General features: G+C 35.0%; 1 protein-coding gene across 12 annotated transcripts in view; it reads right to left on the bottom strand.

The window, feature by feature from the left end:
* Positions 1 to 21,842, bottom strand: part of Pias2 (protein inhibitor of activated STAT 2) — a 104,232-nt gene that overhangs the window by 70,079 nt on the left and 12,311 nt on the right. For 9 of the 12 annotated variants that reach the window (XR_015442147.1, XR_015442146.1, XM_004855100.3 and 6 more), the window contains exon 2: positions 5,154 to 5,628. Coding sequence is in view for 9 of the 12 variants with exons in the window: in XM_004855100.3 (XP_004855157.1) it covers positions 5,154 to 5,628 (475 nt within the window). In the remaining 3 variants the exon portion in view is untranslated. Of the gene's footprint in view, positions 1 to 5,153; positions 5,629 to 18,425; positions 18,513 to 21,842 lie in introns of all 12 variants that reach the window. The other 3 variants (XR_015442150.1, XM_087189149.1, XM_013075933.3) reach the window with 1 other exon arrangement.

The following is a 21,842-nucleotide window of genomic DNA, read 5'->3' as shown; positions in this document are numbered from 1 at the left end:
ACTTGGCTTAAAAAATAATTTCTTAGATCACTGTTTTGTCACTCTAACATCATAAGACTATATGGATCACTTCATTGTCTTTTTAGGAAAGACAAATTAAGGAAATGTTTATAAAAACAACAGAAATCTTGAAAAATATGAAAGGTTTTTGGTTCAGGAGAAAACAGTTTATGAGTAAGAGCATATTTCTTACATTCTAATTTTTGTTTGTTTTGGTTGTGGCAGGGTCTTCTTATGTAGCCCAAGCCAGCCTTGAACCTGCTACATATTCCAGCCCAGCCTCAAACTTGCAATCTTCCCACTTCAGCCTCCCAAGTGCTGGGATTACAGGTGTGTGCCACAATGCCCAGGTTTGCATTCCAATTTTAACTATGAGCAAAATACAGCTTTTTCTTATCTACCCTTGAACACAGAGTACCTCTGGCATTACTTTAAAACAAATGAGATAAGTTATCTGGAAACCAAATATGAGTTTTACTAAAAGTATGAACAGTCTACTAGTTCCCTTTAACCTTTGAGGTTAATGAAGTAGAAACTCTAAGACAAATATAGCAAAATAAGAAAATTCCTATTTTTATTTCCAAACAAAGCAAGAAAATAAAGGGAAAAAGGATAAGGTTTCTGCAGAGTTCACCTCATAAAGAGTACCACTAATGTGAATGAATAGAGAACATGATACATGCATCTTCTCTTGGTTCTCCACCTTCTTCTTTCCCAGCAGTCAATCATACTTCTGAAACTCCTTTTGATGTAACTGCTACCTTACAGACACTCCTTAGCCATATTTGAAGGAGTGCCATTAGGTAGGATTACCCAAGTATGTTATCCAACTTTCCATCACTATCATAAATTCCTGAAAAAAATCCACTTACAGAGAAAAAAGTATTATTCAGGCTCAGAGTTTTAAAGGTTTCAGCCCATGACTGGTTGGCCTTGTTGCTTTGAGCCTGTGGCACCACATAATGATGAGAGGTCATGGAAGATCAAAACCTCGCACAATGTGGTTGGGAAGTGAAACAGGAAGAAGGCTGGGATCTCATAATTACCTTCAAGAGCACATCCCCAATGACCTTAACACTTCCCACTATGCCCTACTTCTTTAAAGGTTCCAAAATCTCCCAACAGCACCAAGATGGGGACCAAGCCTTTAACACATGGAACATTCTAGATCAAAACTACAGCACAAAGAATATCTCTAGTCGTCCGAATCTTTCTCAAAATACAAAAAATTTTGTAATGATCACTAAGAAAGAAAAGATGCAAATGAGCTACAATATTAAGCACTGGTATTACCAAAAACCAAGATAAAGGAGGAAATAGAAAATAAATCACATAAATATTTTAACCAGATAAGTGAACCTTTAAAAGATTAAAAATGAAAATACACTAATAAAGACAAACAGGTACTAAACATTCAAAATGTTTGTTCTTGTTACTGATTTTAAAAATGAAAAATTTATAACAAGATATAAGTACATATCTAAAACTTTAAAAGGTTAATAGTATCTCCTCCCAAAAATGCAAGAAGGGCAATGAGGTAGGTATTTTCTCACTTTGTTTGTGAAATTTAAATTGGCACAGTAGTCTGAAATCAACTTGGCAATATACTGGATTACTAAAAATCTAAAATGGTCTTACTCTGTGACCTAATAATTCTTTTTTTTTTTTGACCTAATAATTCTTATAGGACTTGTACAAATAAATAATAAAATATGAAGAAATAGTGAATCATTATTTCAGAATCAATATAATGAAGTGATAAAATTCATTACTTGCTTGGTTTAGTTTTGCTAAAACATAAATGAAGCAAAGAGGGGAGAAAAAAAACCACCATGGCCTGCAACCAGTCAATCCACATTACTCCACTAACTAGTTCTGTCTCTCACAACTTCCTTCAGGCTTAACAAAGACATACTGCAGTACAACATCCTAAGAAAAGAAAAAGGAACATTGATATATCTAAGGGAGTTTTCTTTTTTCTTTCTTTTCCCCCTAGCACTAGGAATTAAACCCATGGCCTTGTGCATGCTAGCAGGTACTCTACCACTGAGCTAGTTCGATCCCCGGCACCAAAAACAAAAACAAAAACAGAAGTAATCTTAGTCCTAAACTCTTTAAAGAATGCTTGAGGAAAGGGTAAATAAGGAGAAAAATAGAGGGCAGATTTTGGGAAGTAGGAAGAACTTGTTCAATTGGGAAGGGGAACAAGGGAGGGAGGAGGAAGGGAAGGAAGGAAAAAACGATTTTAAAAAAAGAGAATGGAAGAGAAAAAATGGAAACAAAGCTTTAGTAAATAAGGAGGGGAAGTAGAGTTGACAGGAGGAGAAAAAAAGAATTAAGATATATTATATACAGGTACAAATTCCCCATGATAAATATGATCACTATGTATGGCAGACATGTACTAATAAAAATAAATAGGGCCAGGGATTTAGCTCAGTGGTTCAGGAGCCTGCCTTGCAAGCGCAAGGTCCTGAGTTCGATCCTAGGGACCATAAATAAATAAATAAATAAATGCAATGGTAAGAAGAGGGAAAAAAGAATGCTTGAGGAAGTTCTAGACAGAACAATTAGGCAAGAAAAAAATAAATAAAGGCATACAAATTGGAAAGAAAGTAAAATCACTTCTGCTCACAGATAATATGATCTTTTATACAGTAAGCCCCAAAGATCTCATATATAAAAACTGTTGGAAATAATAACTGAATTCAGAAAGGAGCAGAATACAAAGCTAACACACAAAAATCCATTGTCCTTCTATATGTAACGAGCAATATGAAAACAATTCTATTTAAAATAGCATCAAAAAGAATAAAATACTTTGTAGTTAACTTATCCAAGGAGGTAAGAGACTTCAATGAAAACTACAAAGCACTGCCCAAAGAAATTAAAGACATAAACTAAAACACATATGTTCATAGGTTGGAAGACAACAATACCACCCAAAGTTTCAATGCAGTCTCTCAAAATGAATACCATCCAAACCAAATCAATGCAATTTTTTTCAAAATCTCAATGATTTTTTTTTTTTTATAAAAAGAAAACTCCATTCTAATATTCTTAAGGAAACTCAAGGGACCCTGAATAGCCAAAACAATCTTGAAATAGAACAAAGCTAGGAAACTCACATTCCTGATTTCAAAACTTAACTGCATACCTACAGTAATCAAAACAGTTCAGGGGCCAGGGATTTAGCTCAGTGGTTACGGCACCTGCCTCACAAGTGTAAGGTTCCGAGTTCAATCCCCAGTACCAAAAAAGAAAAAAAACAGTTCAGTACTGACATAAAGACAGGCCAATAGATTAGATAGCCTAAAGGACGCCAAGATCATGCAAGGGGGAAAGGATAGTCTTCTCAACAGATGGTTTCGGGAAAACTGGACAGCCATACCCAGAAAAATAGTTGAACCCTTATCTAATGCCTATATACAAAATTAGCTCAAAATGGATCAGATGCAAATGTAAGACCTAAACTTATAAAAAACAAGACAAAAGCTTCGAAATGTGATTTGGCAATGATTTCCTGGATATGACACAAAGGCACAGGAAACAAGACAAAAAATGACTTCATGAAACATTGAACTTCATGAAAAATTTTCTTAATTTTGCATCAAAAGACATTACCAATAGATAATAAGGGCAACAGAATGGAAGTAAATATTTAGAAATCATACATCTGATAAGGAGTATATCCTGAATATACAAAGAACTCCTAAAATGCAACAACAAAAAACCCCAAACCATCCAGTTCAAACTGGGTCAAGGACTTGAACAGACATTTCACCAAAATTATACAAATGGTCAAAAAATACATGAAGCTGCTCAATACCACAATCATTACAGAAATATAAATCAAATACTTGATACTACCTCTTACACATAGGATGGCCACTATAGAAAGAAAGAGAAGGGAGAGAAGGAAGTGTTGGTAAGGATGTGTAAAAATTAGACCTTCTATAAATGTAAAATGGAAATATAAAATGGAACAGCAGCTGTGGAAAATACGATGATGATTTCTCAAAAAATTAAAATTGCCAGGTAGTATAGTAATTCCACCATACAGTAAGAAGTGAAAACAGGACCTCTAAGAGACACGTGTAAGTTCATGTTCCTACTAGAATCATCCACAGTAGTTACAAAGTGGAAGCAATTAAGGGTCCATTAACGATAAGCAAAACCTGGTTTAGAAGATGATACCACACAAACATGGAAGTAAACATCTGAAGCAACATATAAAAGAACTAAAGTTGTTGCCTCAAGGGAGTGAAACTGAGGAGTGGATAGTAGAGAGGAACAGAAACACTCAGTAAAGCCAAGGCAGGAAGATCACAAATTTGAGCCCAGCCTGGGCAACTCAATGACTTAGCAAGAGCCTGTCTCTAAATTTAAAAAGGTCTAGGGATGTACCTCAGTGTGAATGCCAAGGTTCCAATCCCCAGTATTGCACAAAACAAAACAACACAAAAACAACCTGTTTTTTAAAAATGTGTTTTTACTGTGATTTATTCTTAAAGAGGAACAAAAGAAAAATCTGATACAGACTGCATGGAACCCTGAAAACACAACGTGAAATAAGCCAGTCACAAGAAGACAAATATTGCAATATTCCACTTATAGGAAGTACCTAAGAGTAGTCAAAACCATAGACTGAAAATAGTAGAATGGTTGGGACTAGGGTATAGCTCAGTGATAAAGTATGTACTGAGCATGCCCAATGTACTGGTTTCAATTCCCAGCAGGAGATAAAAAGAAAGAAAAAAGAAAGTAGAATGTTGGCTACCAGAAACTGGGGAGGTGGAGGTTAAAGTTATGCAATGGGCACAGAGCTTCAGTTTCACAAGATGCAAAGAATTTTGGAGATGGATGGTAATGAGTGATGGCTGCGTAAGATGAATGTATTTAATATTAAAGTACATGTTTAAATGGCCGAGATGTTAGATTTTGTGTGTATTTTACCACAAAATAATGGAAAAAGACACCCAAATGATATAACTGTTTCATATTAAATTTCTATTATGATTACCAATCATTTTTCCTGTACATTAAAAAATTTGGCATTAATGCCTCAATTTTACACTACTAATCAACAGTAGAAGTCCTCATTGTACTTACTCTCTTGTCCAGGAAAAACTGATTTTTTTTCTAAGACTTACCTAAACTTGTGGGCTTGATGAGAACATCAAGGACATCATAAAAGGGCAGGTTTTTTAACTGCACATCAGGATGGACAGGAGGAATTGGAGGAGATGGTTGCTGCATCTCAAAAGTGGGCTTAGTATCTTGAAGTAGCACAGAACCAACAGGAGAGGACGGTGAGTGAGATGTAACTGAAGTGGAGGGCAACGAGTGGATTCCAGCCACAGCCAGGTCAGGTTCTACAGGTGATGAGCTACTATCCAAACTGAAAACTGATGATTTGATTGCAGATAAATCAGAAAGCCCTTCAAGAGTCCGTGGATATCGGCGTCTATACAATTCTCGGATTTTAATCTGAACCGCAGGGCTGCAGCCACTCTTCAATAAATGCAGGGCCCTCATCAGGAGGTCATGCTTGCGTCCACTTTTATTCCGTCCAGCAAAGCCTAGTAACACTTGTAGTTCAGAAACTCTAAAACTAGAAACCATATTCTAAAAGGAAAGGGGGGAAAAAGCCAATAGTCATCTTCAAGCATATAAATATGTTCTCCTGTAATTTACCAAATGGCACATACGCTAGTATCCAGCACTTAGAATGGTAACATACCACTTAGAATTGTTAATATAAAGTCATCCTCCCATAAAAATTACATTCAAGTTATGCTGTTAAATTATATTTTACTGTACTCTTAATTTTGGTAATCTATACAGTCTATTGATTTCTCTTAATTACTTCTTTATGTGATTATGCTGTCATGTAAACTGTTTTAGGACTATGAACTCTATAACCAATTAAAATGTTCCTTTTCAAAACTAGACCCTCCCAATGCATAATATAATGTTTATTACAAAATTACCAACTAACCAAGCAAAAATTCGGTATTTGCAATGTTACACATGTAATTTCTGGTGCTTAGTAAATCTACCAAATAAAGTCAGAATTGTAATCTATGATTCAGTATTTTACACTAACTCAAACATTAAGAAACAGAAAAAATATGAAAACAAAGATATTTTAAAACATTAAAGCTAAAAATTACATCTTATTTAGCAGTCAAAATTATAAAATGACTAAAATTCCCATCTGGATATTCAAGAGAAAAAAAAATCTTCCCAAAAGCAAGGAAATGAACAGCTATAAATCTTAAAGGGCAAGATTATCCTCCATACCACCCTACTGACTTGTTCTCAGGTATAAAACAAAGTATAAGCAGTTCCTTTTTCATACCTCACCTATTTATTCAACAAAACCTAATAAATACATCAAATCACTTGCTGCCTCATGAAATTATCCAGCTAATTGATTTTCAGTCAATTTTGAATTTAAAGGTAAATCAGGGATCAGGTTTACCCATACCACACATGTAACACCTAGTGAGAGAACGTAGGAAGCTGAAGCTGGTCCTTTTAGAAACCTCAGGAGACCTTCCGGTTACTATGGCTTGGGTTTCCCTATTCCTCCTTGTCAGTAATGCACACTTCCAAGCATGAAAGAATAGATGACTTATCCCCTTGAATAAAAGGGAACTAGTGTATAAAAACAAACAGGAATACAGAGATAAAAGCCTTAGAATTGTAAATGTGAAATCACTAGATTCTAAAGAACAGATAGGACAGTCCATACTGCAAAATGCTTCAAACACAGTCAAAGATAATGGTTTTGAGAGTCAACTAGCCCCTTTGGAAAACTTCAGGCCAGTAATCAATAGTAGTAGGTAAACCCCTGACACCAAGATTTAGGACCCTAGGAAAGTCATTTAATCCCTCTGGTCACTGGTGTCTATTTAAAAACAACAAGCCATCCCAAAAATAAAAACAAAAAGAAAAAAAAAAACAAGCCAGGCATGGTGGCACATGGCTGTAATCCTACCACTCTGGAGGGTGATACAGGAGGGGTCTTGAGTTGAGAGGCCAGCCTGGGCTACATAGTAAGTTCAAGGTTAGACTGAGCTAGCTACACAGCAACTCTCTACAAAAACCCTGTCTTAAAAAATAAATACATACAAACAAAGAGTAATACAATGACAAAAAATATTTTCTCCTTTATTTAGTGCTTATTTCCAAGGTACTGGCTAAATAAAATTCCACAGACATCTTTTCCTGGAAAACTCTAGTGAATCCCAATTCTTAAACTGATACCTGTATTTTCAACTTAAAAGTTTTCAGACCTAGATTCATATCCTTCCCTCAGTGAGAGGGTATGGTTTCAGTAGGAAAGGTGTCAAGAGCCCCTACTGAGGTAAGATTAGCTTTTTATGTTAATACTGTACTAGGAAGAATGATTTTAGGTATTTTTCTCTACCAATTTCTGATGTCTATATCTTTAGTCTAACTTTATTTTTAAAAGCAGATTTTTTCCACTGTATGCTGCCTCCCAAAAACTCCCAAAGCCTGCCTTCCAATACTTGTTACAACTGCTATTATTTTACACAGAGGAATTTCTCTATAAAAACATTAGTATTATCAATATTTTAAAGATACATAGGTCTGGGAGTAGCTCAGTAGTAGAGTGCTTGCCTAGCATGCTCAAGGCCCTGGGTTCAATCACTTGCACCACAAAAAAATAAATAAAAAGATACATAAATAATCTAAATTTTAAAATATATAAATTAAGATTAGGACTTAAAATCAACCTGTTTACCAAATTTACATAAATAAAAAATTTAAAAAGTTTTAACGCTGGAGTATTATGTAACTGAAAATCACATCCACCAACAAAGGTAAGGGCACTACATTTAGAAAAGCAAGGAAGTTATGACCCTCACATGTAACCAGTAATAAAATAAAAATATTTCCTTGAGACTGGTCTTTCTTAACATGGAAATAACAAAACATAACCTGTCATTTGGGAAAATTCTATTAGGTTAAAAATTATGGCAAAATCAATATAAATTTTGCAGATTCCCTTATCTGCTATGATTATAATACAGGGGCACAGGAGGCTACTGAGGGAAACTGACAAATCATATTAATACTGTGCATTCCAGCTGTAATACTAAAATAATCCACATCTTCATTTGTAAGAATTTTTTTAAATCCACAATATTAACATAATATGTCAAAAGTGTAACTATGCTAATGTCAGAAGAGAAACTATGTGGCTGAACTTAGCGGCACATGCCTGTAGTCCCAGCTGCTGAGGTAGGACAATCACTTGAACCCAGGAAGTTCAAGACCAGCCTGGGCAGCACAGAAAGACAAGATTCCATCTCAAAAACACACATAAATAAAGAGAAACTATGTGGCAAGTCATAAAGATACCCCAATTCCTAAATAATACTCATTTCAGAGGTCCTGGGGAACCCTCAATTCCTGGTTTACTCTTGATAAAATCATGCATTCTCTACAATTAAGTCTCCTTCTACTTGAGAGATGTTAAATGAATCTCTTCTTCACAACAGAATTATTACACACTAAAGAAATCAAAATTGAAAGTCAAATACTAAGACAAATAATAAAGAACATAATACATTTCAAAATGTGTAAAATAAGCCAAAGCTTTGGAGAATATCTTCATATTCTATTATTGTACAATAAAGACTTTAGCTAAATCAAGAAATAAAAAAGGAACAAAATAAACCAAAAAGGCAGGGCAATTAAAGGATGAAGCAAAAATATTAATTAGAAATCAAAATGCAGTCTGTAGAATCAGGACTCCCCCCCCAAAAAAATGTAGGATAAGAATGAGAAAAGGAGCATAAAAACCACAAATACTATGCAAATTTTTTGAGATTTGTATATGCAACTATGCACTAATTACATAAAGACACAGATCATGGTTTCCTAGAAAAAGAAATTATTCCAGTTCATTCAAGAGGTAGTATTATCTTGCCCACCCCTGCTCCAATCAAGAGCATTTCCCCCAGACAAGACAGTTTCATGAATAAATCCCACCAAAACTCCAAGGAAAAGATGGAATTGTTTCCTAAAGTGTACAAGACAATATAAATCAGAGAGTCAAATACTTACTAGAAGGTAAGGATTAAAAATGTTGAACACAAAATTTTTAAATATGGATATTGTTATTCAAATTTTAGGAGAATCCAAATCATCCATTCAAATTTTTAGGCAAAACCTGATGAAACAGTAAGACAGTAAGGAATCTGCTTGTTATGATCTGGACCTTAAAATGTCTCCCAAAGGCCATGTGTTAAAGGCTTGGTCATCATCCAGCAGCACTAATGGAAAGTGATAGAATCTTTAGGAGCTGAGAACTAGAGGAAGGAAGTTAACTCCCACTGGGGGCAGGGCCCTAAAGAAGATACTCAAACCCCAGCCCCTTTCTCTGTCTTTGCTTTCCTGCTATCGTGAAGCCAGCAGTTCTCCAACAGACACTCCGAGCCATGACATTCTGCTTCACTACAAGCCAAAATGAACTTAGAATAAAACCCTCCAAAAACATGAGCCAATATAAATCTTTCCTCCTTATGAGGGAAGGCTACTGTGGGATGCTAACAAATCACACTATTAATATTGCCTATTCCAGCTGCAATATTAAAATAATCAAGCCAGGGGATTTAGCTCCGTGATGCCACCGCCTGCCTCGCAAGTCCAAGGCCGAGTTCGATCCCTGGTACCAAGAAAACAAAAATAAAATAATCTATTCAATTTATAAAGCACTATTAGGACATAAATATGTCTGTGAATGCACACATAAAAGTTCTCAATGTACCCAGTACAATTTAATCTATGAACGTAAGAAGTAAAGTACTTGGTAAAGACAATCTCTATCCAGGGCAGGGGGTGTAGGTAGATCAGTGGCAGTGTTTACCTAGCATACCTATGTGCACATACAAAAAAGGATGACCTCTATGCTTATAACCACAAAGTACTGAGTATGTACAAAATTATATAATATATATTTCCTTTCAATTAATTTGTGGGTAGCGGGTGGGACATACAATCAAAAAGACGAGATGATAATGGTAGAGAAGTTGGGTATTGAGTACATGAACAATTTTCTATCCTTGTAAATCTAAGAATGTGTCCATAATTAAGTATTTGCTTAAACAGGGTAAACTAGGTGCAGGACACAGAGATTTTTCACTGTCTTACCTTCCAAACTTTTCTATAAATATAAACATATTATAAATTTAAATTAACAAAAAATTATGAACACAAAGTAGGAGAAAAAAAGATTGTGATCTAAATACCAGTTCCCATAAAAGGAATGCAGGCACCTTGGGGAAGTGGCTGGTTGTAGATCTGAGGAAGAAAATCCACAAGATGAACCTGGAATATTTTATCATACCAGAAAACAAAGAAGTTATCTAAACCACTAGATCTTTTCAGAAGAATACAAGAAAACATCTACCATGGTATCCTAGTAGCACAAGATGAGACAATTTGAACATCAAAAAGAACAATTAATGCTATGGATTTAAACATTAAGTATGTAATAAAATTTATTCATAATATCATTTAAAAGCCATAATGATCTCCTTTACAGGATGTCAGGGAAACAACACATTATTATTCTGAAAACTGAGAAAGAGATACAAATAGATTTACTGGATCAAAAAAGAAAGCCATAGAACTTAAAAAAAATCAGACCTCCCAAATTTAAAGACCCAATACAAAAATGAGCATCTGAAATGGACAGACATTTCTCAGAAAAAGAAGTAGACATGGCAAATAAACACGTGAAAAAATGTTCAACATCACTGGTCACTCGAGAGATGCAAATGAAAACAACACTGAGATTCCACCTCACTCCAGAAAGAATGGCTACTATCATGAAATCAACCAATAACAAATGCTGGCGGGGCTGTGGGGAAAGAGGAACCCTGCTCCACTGCTGGTGGGAGTGTAGACTGGTGCAACCACTGTGGCAATCAGGATGGAGATGCCTCAAAGAACTAGGACTGGTAGTGCCATTTGACCCAGCTATTCCCCTGCTGGGGATCTTCCCCAAAGAATTAAAAGAATCATACCACAGTGATATATGTGTACCCATGTTCATAGCAGCACAATTTGTAATAGCCAAACCTTGGAAATAGCCCAAGTGCCCATCAACTGGAGACTGGATCAAGAAAATGTGTTTTTTTAATAAAATGGAGTACTACTCAGCCATAAAAAATGAGAAATTAGAGACATTTATAGCTAAATGGATGCACACTGAGGCGACAACTCAAGTGAAATAAATAGGACACACATGTGTAAATACCAAATAGTTTCTCTAGTGTGAGAAACTGAAAGTGTAAATAAGGACTAAAAGCTATAACAGATGTCAAATAGGAAGAAAAGGGGCAAAGGGGAGGGGGAAGTGGGAGGGGTAGGGGAAAGGAAAGAAGGGAATGGAATTAATATGAGAAAATGAAAAAATGGAAACAAAGTCTTTGTAAAAAGGGAGGGATAGAGGGGTTGAAGGGAGGGCAGGGGAAGGGAGGGCAGGGGAAGGGAGAAAAAAATAAGAACCAAGAGAGTATGTAAAGGTACATATCTCCAATGATGAATGTCATTATATTGTATACCTGAAATGTACCAATAAAAGGATAAAAAATAAATAAATTTAAAAAATAAAAGCTTCAGCAAAGAAATAAAAGAAAAACATGCCAATTGTAAAAAAAAAAAAAAAAAAAAAGAAAGCCATGTGATCATCTAGATAAATGCTATGGGGCATTTGATAAAATGTTATTCATTCTTGATCTTAAAAACATCTCTCAAACAAGAATAGCTTTGTTGACATGGTAAGTGGTATCAGAAATCAATAGCAAATGTCCTATTAATCATGAAATATTAGATGATAAAGTCAAGACCTATAAAATGCACATTGTTTTGTCATTGAACATTATTCCAAAGATTGCGGGTAATACAACAAACCAATAAAAAGTGAGATTTACTATTTACAAACAGGACTTAACACTGGAAGTACAGAGAACTCACTGAAAAATCAGAATCAATAACATTAAGCTAACAAAGTCTGTTAAATTTTCTATATATCAAATAGATTTTCAAATGTCCAAGGAAAAAAAATATTTAGCAAAAAAAAAAAAAAAAAACCTAAGTAACATAAACACATAAAATGCAAAGGAGTAAATCTCAAAATTTTTCATACACTACATAAAAAATCCACAAGATATAAAGCAGCCTTGCACAAATTACTAAAACATGCTACCAGATGAAAATAACTACTGAAAAGATGCTACTTCTTTCCAAGTTACAAAAACAATAAAATTCCAGTGAATGACTAACGAGCAGATGGAAAATTTAACAGACCCAAATTAGAAAAACTAAATAAAATATACAGTATGACAAGTGGTAATGAATGAATAAAAACAAAGCAGAGAATGAAAAAGTAGAAGATTGGGAATTTTAAAGAGGAAGGAAGGCCTCACTGAGAAGGTAATTAAGAAACTGCAGCAGTAGGAAAGCACCCAGGAGGTATCTCAGGCAAACACTCCAAAGCACTGGACACAGCAGATGCAAAAGTCCCCAGGAAGAAATCAGGCCTAATACACTGAAGGAATAGTACAAAGTTCATCACTGCTGAACCAAAGTAGAGGAATGAATATTAAGATATAAGAATGACAGGGCTGGGCTGGGGATTTAGCTCAGTGGTTCTGCTGCAAGGTCCCGAGTTCAATGCCGATACCAAAAAAAGAATGACAGGGCTGCCAGGTATAGTGGCACATGCCTGTAATTCCAGCACTTGGGAGGGTGAGGCAGGAAGATCACAGTCAGTTCGAGGCCAGCCTGGGCTACACAGTGAGTTCAAGGCCAGCCTGGACTACTCACACACACACACACACACACACACACACACACACACACACACACACGCACACACCAAAAAATGCCCAGAATGACAGAGCTGAAGGTGTAGCTCAGTGGTTAAGCTTGTCTTACATGTGTATGATCATGACCACAACCAAAAAAAAAAGAGACAAAGAAAGAAAAGCAGAGTACCGAGCAAAGAAATGACAAACCTGGGGAAGGAGTTACCCTAAACAAATATTTCTCATAAAAAATATCAAATTTGTGAGGGGCCTAGGGATTTAGCTCAGTGGCACCGCACCAGCCTGGCAAGCACAAGGTCCTGAGTTCCATCCCTAGTACCAAAAAAAAATTTGTGAGGTTATGAAGAATGAAAATGCCAGGCAACAGAGGCATATAAATTGATAAGAGTTGTGAGCAGTTTACAGTATTCTATAGTGAGGAAAGAAAAAAACAGTAATTTTGAACTGACATTCACATATCAAAATGTCAAGCGAAATCTCAAGATGACATATAGAGTCCGTAAGAAAGTCAAAACATGTATAATTTCACAACTAGTAATTTGGGGGAAATGAGGCAAAGAGGGAAGGGGAAAAAAAAATCCTAAAATAAGCAACAAAACATAGACATAGAACAGACATAGAACAGAAAAAAAGTAGAATAGCAAAATAAAAATGGTGTAAAATTACTGTAAAATGTATTAATAACCCAAACAAATAAAAAAATGAAACTTCCCATTAAAGAACAAGATTAGTGGATATCACAACAGAAACTGCATACATCAAAAAGATAATACAAGAACATAAAGAACTGTTCTACATTCATAAACTTGGAATCTTAGATGAAATGGACCAATTCCCTGAAAAACAAACTGCATACCAGAACTCAATCCATAGAAAACAATTCAAATACCTTTCTAGCCAGGCAAGAAGGGACATAGCTATAATCCTAATCATTCAGGAAGCAAAGACAGGGATCTCACAAATTTGAGACCAGCCTGGGACACTCAGAGGGACCTTTCTCAAAAATAAAATATAAAGGGCTGGGGAAATAGTTCAGTGGCAGCGTATTTTTTCTAGCACATGCAAAGGCCCTAGGTTCCATCCTCAGCACCACAAAAAAGAAAAAAAAGAAAAAACACTAACTTCTAAATAAGGAAACTTAACTATTTAAGTCATAATTCAAAAACTTCAATCAATGTATAAAGAGTATTTTGACAAATTCTATACCTAATCATGATTATTAAAAACCCTCAGAAAAAAGAGGAATAGAACTTCAATTTGTTATATATCATCTACAAGAAAAGCTAAAGCTCACATTATACTTAATGGTGAAATGAATGCTTTCCCCCTAAATGCTTACACTCATTCAACATAATTCTAGCTAGCAGAAAAAGACAAGAAAAGGAAATAAAAGGCCTGACAGGTGATAAATGGAAAAAAATTTGTATCTACAGATGAGTATCTATACAGAAAATTCCAATGAATCTGCAAAATGACTTCTACAACTACTAAGTGAATTCAGCAAGGTTACAAAATCAACACACACCAAGTCACATCATCTTTATAAAATAAAGAGTGAACATGTGTGGAAACAAATCAAAAACAGCTCACTTAATATCAATCCAAATAAAATTAAAATACCGTACCTAGTTTAAAAAAATCTAAAACACAAGTACAAGATTTGTATGCTCAATACTGCAAAACACTAATGAAAGAAATTAGAATCTAAACAAATGAATTGTTCATGGTTTGGAAGATGTAACAAAGTACAGATGTTAATTTTCCCTGAACTGATATACTGTATAAGTTTAATACAATATTTATGCAAAACTCAGGAAGATATCTTTCAGATACAGATAAAGTTTTTTGTTTTTTAATTTACAAAGAAAATCAAAAGGCTAGAAAAGATACAATTTTTTAAAAAAACAGAAGGCAGAAAAAAACCCAAAAAAAACAGCCAGAAAAAAATTGTGCAGCACCCCTAAGGCATTGGGTATGTAATATTTAGTATCAATGGCCTTTAAGCAAACATAAATTCAAATCCCCAGCACACAAAAAAACAAAAACAAAACAAAAAACACATAGAAGAATCAGTGTATCCCATTTTGCAAGTTAGCTACAGTAATCAAGATTGTGTTGTATTAGTGGCAAGAGATATACAGCTCCATGGAACATAAACAGACCTATACAAATGTGCCCAAATAATTTTTAAGTATAAAAGGTTAAAGATAGCCTTTCAACAAGTGGTGAAGTAACCGGATATCCATAAATTTAAAAAAATACACACACACACACACACACACACACACACACACACACTCCTCTAAGTCTCATACCTTCTACCGAATGGATTACAGGCAAATGAAAAACTGTAAAACAAAAATAAATAAATAGGGCCAGGGATTGCCCTGCCTCGCAAGGACAAGGTCCTGAGTTTGATCTCCAGTACAGAAAATAAATAAATAGGAAACTCTTCAAGATTTAAACCTAGGCAGACAGTTCTTAAATATTACACTAAAAGATTCATAAGAGAGGGCCGGGGATTTAGCTCAGTGGTTCCGCTGCCTGCCTCGCAAGCACAAGGACCAGAGTTCAATCCCTGGTACCAAAAAAAAAAAAAAAAAAGATTCATAAGAGAAAAAAGAAAGTAACATATTGGAATTCATCAAAATAAAACTTGGGGTCAGCTAAAGACTCCTTTAAAAGAATGAAAAGGCTCAGAGGAAATATTTGCAAGATATATACCAGACAAAAGACTAGAATTATCAAAATTGAACAAGGAAAAAAAAGAGAACAATCTCATTACAAAAAGGACAAAAGACAGGCAGAGATATTTCATCAATAGGGATATAAATATAGATAACAAATAACCACATGAAAATATATTTAACATCATTAGCCAGTAAGGAAACATCAATTAAAACCTCACTGGGCCAGGGATTTAGCTCAGTGGTTCCGGTGCCTGACATGCAAGCGCAAAGTACCAAGTTCGATCCCTGGTACCAAAAATCAAAACAAAACAAAACAAAAAAAACCCTCACTGTTACATCACTGGATACGTACCCAGAATGGCTAATATGAAAAACAGTGATAACATCAAATGGCGGCAAAGATGCAGAGAAACTAGATCACTCCATACTTTACTGGTAGGGATGTAAAACGGAACAGCAACTCTGGAAGAGTTTAGCAAGTTCTTTAAAAACTACACATACAACAATCATAAGACCCAGTAACTTAATTCCTGGCCATTTATCCCAGAGAAATGAACACTCAGGTTCACAGAAAACATACACAAATCTTAATAAAACTTTTATTCATAACAGCCAAAAATTATAAACCTCAACTGTTCTTTAACAAGTGAATGGTTAAACTGTAGTTAAGTTCATACACAACACACTACTCAGTAATAAACATGTAACAGTCTAGATTAATTTCCAGGGAATTGTACTGAATGAAAATGGCAAAACCCAAACACTACATACTGTATGGCTCAATTTATATAACATTCTTGCCGGGGATTTAGCTCAGTGGTTTCGCCGCCTGCTGCACAAGCACAAGGACCTGAGTTCAATCCCCGGTACCAAAAAAAAAAAAAAAAATTCTTATTTTTTTGTTTTGGTTTTTTATACTGGGGATCGAACTCAGGACCTTGTGCTTGCTTGCGAGGGAGGTGCGGCACCACTGAGCTAAATCCCCGGCCCAATATAACATTCTTGAAAAGACAAAAATCACAGAAATGGAGAGGAGGTTAGGAGCTGGGGGATAATAGGTAGGAGAGTGCTGTGTATGACCACAAAATAATAGACTGAGACAGATGGATTACAAATTCAAGCCCAGCCTGGGCAACTCAGTGAAGTGAGACCCTATCTCAAAATAAAAATATAAAAATAAAAGGACGGGGGCTGTAGCTCAGTGAGAAGGCCCTGGGTTCAATCCTCAGAACTGAAAAAATTAATCAATTAATTAATTAAAATAAGATTACAAAATGAAAGCCATGAGGCCAGATTTAAAATTTCTATAGCATGTTATTCACAACTAAAAGAACACACACATGTGCATGTGGGGGGGAGGTAATTAAAAAATTGGCAAAACTAACCAAAAGAAAAATAATCGAGACACATTAATAGCAAACAGTAGTGTTTAATACAAAAAGCATTCTTAGATACAAACTCTCTACAAAGTATCAATTTAGTGGGAAAATAGAATAGATTTAAACTTTCATGTACTGATTTTAAAATACAGTTGAAAACACTGGTAGAACTACAAGAAAAAACTAATGTAGTAAAAGATGAACATATTTCTGCTCTTTTAAAGAAAATGCAGATAGATGATTTGAACAACATAACAAGCCTAATTCCTGGACATATATAATAATTTTTGCACCAACAATTGGAAAGCATACATTCTCTTCACATAAAACAAAAATTATAAAAACTGACTATAGTTTCAACAAATTCTGAAGAATTAGTTTCACACAGACTATGTTGCCTAACCACAATGAAATTACAAATCAATAATCAAATTAACTTGAGAAACTCCCATACATTTGAAAAAAATTTTTAAATAACTCTTAAAGAATTCAGTGGGAAATATAAAACAAGTGAAAATAATGAAAATACTACATATCAAAATTTGTGCGATACAGAGAAAGCTATACAAAGATATTAATGTTCTTAACTGCCTACACTAAAATACTGAAAATTAATGATAGGCATCCAACTTAAGAAAAAAAATGAACAGAAAAAAACAAAAGTGTAAGACATAAAAAGAAATTAAATGGGAAAATGATACATTAAAGAGCATAAACAAAATTTTAAAACTTAATTATCTGAAGTCTTTAAAAACTGGCAAACTTTTAGCTTAAAATACTCAAGGACAAAAGAAGGAAGATCCTTCAAAATTAGATAAAAGGGATATTATTTATAAGTACTACGAAATAAGAGATCAACTTAATGCTGTAAATTCAAGAATATGGTTTAAAAACTAAAAGTATAAACAGTCCTTTAATCCAAACAACTGGATTAATGATTAAGAGGTAACCTTCAAAGAAAGTATCAGTAACAATTTTAGAGGAAAATTCTATCAAAACACTTAATGAAAAGATCATTGCGGGCTGAGGATATAGCTCAGAATGAGAGCACCTGCCACCTAGCATGCATGCAGGCAGGGTTCAAACAAACCACTGTGTGTGTGTGTGTGTGTGTGTGTGTGTTTCTAATGTCACACAAACTTTTCCAGTAGAAAGTGTTTTTTAATTAGAAGCCAGTATTATTCATTATTAGAGACAAAAATTCTAAATTAAATCTCTTCAAATTGAGCCTAATGTGCAAACAGGGATAAATAAATTGGGTTTGAAGTTACACTTGGAATCAAGGTTGGTAAGAGAAAAATCAACCAATGTAATTCACAATGTTAACAAATTACACAAGAAAAATACATGATCTCACAAGATGAAAGAAAATCTTTTGATGAAATTCAACATCCATTCATGATTTTTTAAGAAACGAACTAAGGAACATCCTTAATCTGAAGATTCTCTACAATAAAACTACAGTAAGCATCATACTTAACTGAAATTTTGAAAGCATTCCTTTTAAAATCAGGAACAAGATCAGGATGCCCCCATCACAGCTTCTAGTCAACACTGTATTGGAGATCCTAGCCAGAACATTAAGACAAGAAAAAAAAAAAAAGAAAGAAAAAAAAGCATAAGAATCAGAAAAGAGAAAACAAAGAGGTCATTATTTACAGAGAGGACCGTCTCCACTGAGAAATCCAAAAAAATCCATAGATAATTTATCATAATTAGAAGTATAACAAGGCTGTTACACAAAATCAATGTATAGTAAGTATATAGTAAGGTAGAAAATATAATTATTAAAACATTTAAGACTTACTATAAAGGTGCCTTAAAAAATATTTGCAACAGTTGAATTGAAAATTAGGAAATTTTGTTGAAAAATGTCTTAAAAGACCTAATAAGCAGATTGTAATGTTCATGGTTAAGAAAATAAAATATAATTCTCTCCAAACTAATTTACAGATCATGTGCATTTCCTATCAAAACCTCAGCCATCACACATGTGCATGAGAGAGAGAGAGAGAGAAACATTTGAAAAGATGATTCTGAAATTATATGGAGGAGCAAACAGCCAAAATGTTCCTTGAAGAACAACTACAAGGCCAGAGGACTTTCATACTTCTGTCCCTTAACAATTTACTGCTGTTTCAAACCTCCTTGTGAGAACTTAACTGAACACAGTATTTTTTAAAAATGTTTGAAGGCATGAAGCACTACAAAGGCATCAAGAACCTGAGGCAAGACGACTCTGGAAAGAACAGCACTCTAGGAGGAAGACTGGAAAGAATAGCATCCTAGAAAGTTGAGTCTCTTGATCTCTTTTCCTCTAAAGATATTTGTTAATGCGTAATACTGAGAAGTCAACCAAACATTTTAATGGTCTCATGGGGAAGAGGAAACAAGATATTTGCAAAATATAAACAGCATGATTTGGTATCAGATAAACTTCTACAAATCAGTATGAAAAAAGTCAGATGGCCCAATATAACAGTCAAAACCTTCACATGCCACTTCACCAAAGATATGCAAAATGGGCAATAAAAGGGTTTAAAATCACTATTCATTAGAGGAATCCAAATTAAAACTGCTACACACACACACACACAAGAACATCTAAAATTAAACAGGTAGACAAGGCTGTAGAGCAACTGGAATGCTACACTAGTGAAAAAGAATGAATAGGGCCAGGGATTTAGCTCAGTGGTTTTGCCGCCTGCTGTGCAAGCACAAGGACCCGAGTTCGATTCCCGGTACCAAAAAAAAAAAAAGAAAGAAAAAAGAAAAAGAATAAATAAACTACAGTCACAAACAGACCCCAAGTGGGTTGGGTTCAATTTATAATTTTTTAACCTTCCAATGGTTTTAAAATGTAAGTATTTAGTAGAAACTGTACTTCAAATTTTGATCTTTTCTGAGGCTAGCAAAATGAAGTAAGATTAGTGATGCTGAAAATAACCACAGCTCCCAGTCAGCCACTTGATCATCAGGGTGAATTGACATTCTACTGTTGCTAAGGTATGATAGTATGTTAGGTATATTGAATGAGGCATGTATCTATGGTACTGTGGGTTGAACCCAGACAGCAGTGAGCTACTGTAGGAGTGTCACTGTTGTGTATATTTAAAATGTACCAATAGGTTCTGCTTCCAAAAAAATAAATAAATTCTTATTTTATTTTTTGTGGTACTGGTGATCACACCCAGGTGTGCTCTACCACTGAGATACATATCCAACTCTTTTCTTTGAGACGGGGTCTCACTAAATTGTCCAGGCTGGCCTTGAATCTGCAATATTCCTGCTCAGTCTCTCGAGTAGCTGGGATTACAGGTGTGTACTACTATGCCCAGCTTTAAGTGCACTGTGACTTACAATGTTTTCAGTTATGATAAGTTTTTATTGAGGCCCGCAGTATATTGAAGAGCATCTATATATACACAATAAAGATGAATCTTGCAAACAAAATGGGGGGGTGGTGCAGAAACAACAGACTACAGTCATCCCTTGGTATCCAAGGGGGAGGTTGGTTCCAGGATCCCCACAGGTACCAAAATCCAAAGATGCTCAAGTCCCTTATATAGTATAGAATGGCACAGTATTAGTATATAACCTACAAACATTCTCCTGTGTAATTTAAATTATCTCTAGCATACTTATAATACCTAATACAATGTAAATGCTATGTAAACAGTTGTCATACCATAGTGTACTTTCTATGTGTGTGACATATATCAGTAAGTTTTTATGGAAATTGTTACAAAGCTATAGAAATTAAAATAATGCTATTAATATAGACAGAAGTATCAAGAACAAAAGGATGAATGGGTGGCTGAATGGACAGACACATGATGGCATTCAATGGGAGGAAATCTATCACATAAAAAGTGATGGGACCATATTTCATACTTTATTAAAAAAATACATTTGGATCACCACTTTTCACTGCACTGAAAGAGTTCCAGGTAGATTAAAATACACAATGAAGGGCAACGCCCACCTCACAAGCACAAGGTCCTGAGTTCGATTCCCAGTACTGCCAAAAAAAAAAACAAAACCCAAAATGAAAAAGGTAAAAAACAAACAAAATAAACTTTTATAAGGACAACAATGGGAAATACTTTCAATTACTCTACTGGAAAAGCTTCAACAAGATCAAAAGAATGACTCATGAAGAAAAGACTAGAGGATAAATTCAACCACATTTAAAACTTCTACTCATAAGACCCATGAAAAAAATTAAAAAGTGAGTCAAATGAATAAGAGAAATTTGGACTGTTATTGTTTAGATGAAGAATGTCACCCAAAGGTCTCAGGAACTCACGGGCAGGGCTTTTGAAAGGTGACTGAATTATAGAAGATGACTAAATTATGGTGGCAATATAGTTGACTTGCTATTAGCAGATGGGATCTTGTTGGAGGCATCTCAATAGGGGTTAAGACCTGGAAGGGCACTGCTCCCCACCCCCAGCTCCTCCCTTCTATCTCTGCTTCCTGTGGCTACCTTGAGGTGAGTAGCTTTCTTCATAGCACTAGATTCTTAAGTCTTCAAAACAAATGCACAAGCAAACACAAGGAAAAGAAAGACTAACTGAATATCATTAAAATAAAAACATTTGTGCCAGGTGTGGTGATCCATGCCTATAATCCCAGCACTTGGGAGTCTGAGGCAGGAGGATCACCGTGAGTTCAAGGCCAGCTTGGACTACACAATGAGTGCAAGGCCAGCCTGAACTACTGTACATAGTGAGATCCTGTCTCAAAAACAAAAAAATAAAATGAAAACATTTGTGCCTCAAAGGGCACCATCGAGAAAGACCCACAAGGGCCAGGGATTTAGCTCACTGGTTCTGCCACCTGCCTCGCAAGTGCAAGGTCCCGAGTTCAATCCCTGGTACAAAAAGAAAGAGCCC

The sequence above is a fragment of the Heterocephalus glaber genome, unplaced genomic scaffold (genome assembly GCF_053883595.1).
Source record: "Heterocephalus glaber isolate CG9 unplaced genomic scaffold, H.glaber_assembly_v1.0 deba00000331, whole genome shotgun sequence".
Classification (NCBI taxonomy): domain Eukaryota; kingdom Metazoa; phylum Chordata; class Mammalia; order Rodentia; family Bathyergidae; genus Heterocephalus; species Heterocephalus glaber.
The sequence above is the reverse complement of the archived record's forward strand: the minus strand, read 5'-3'. Positions and strand labels throughout refer to the sequence as shown.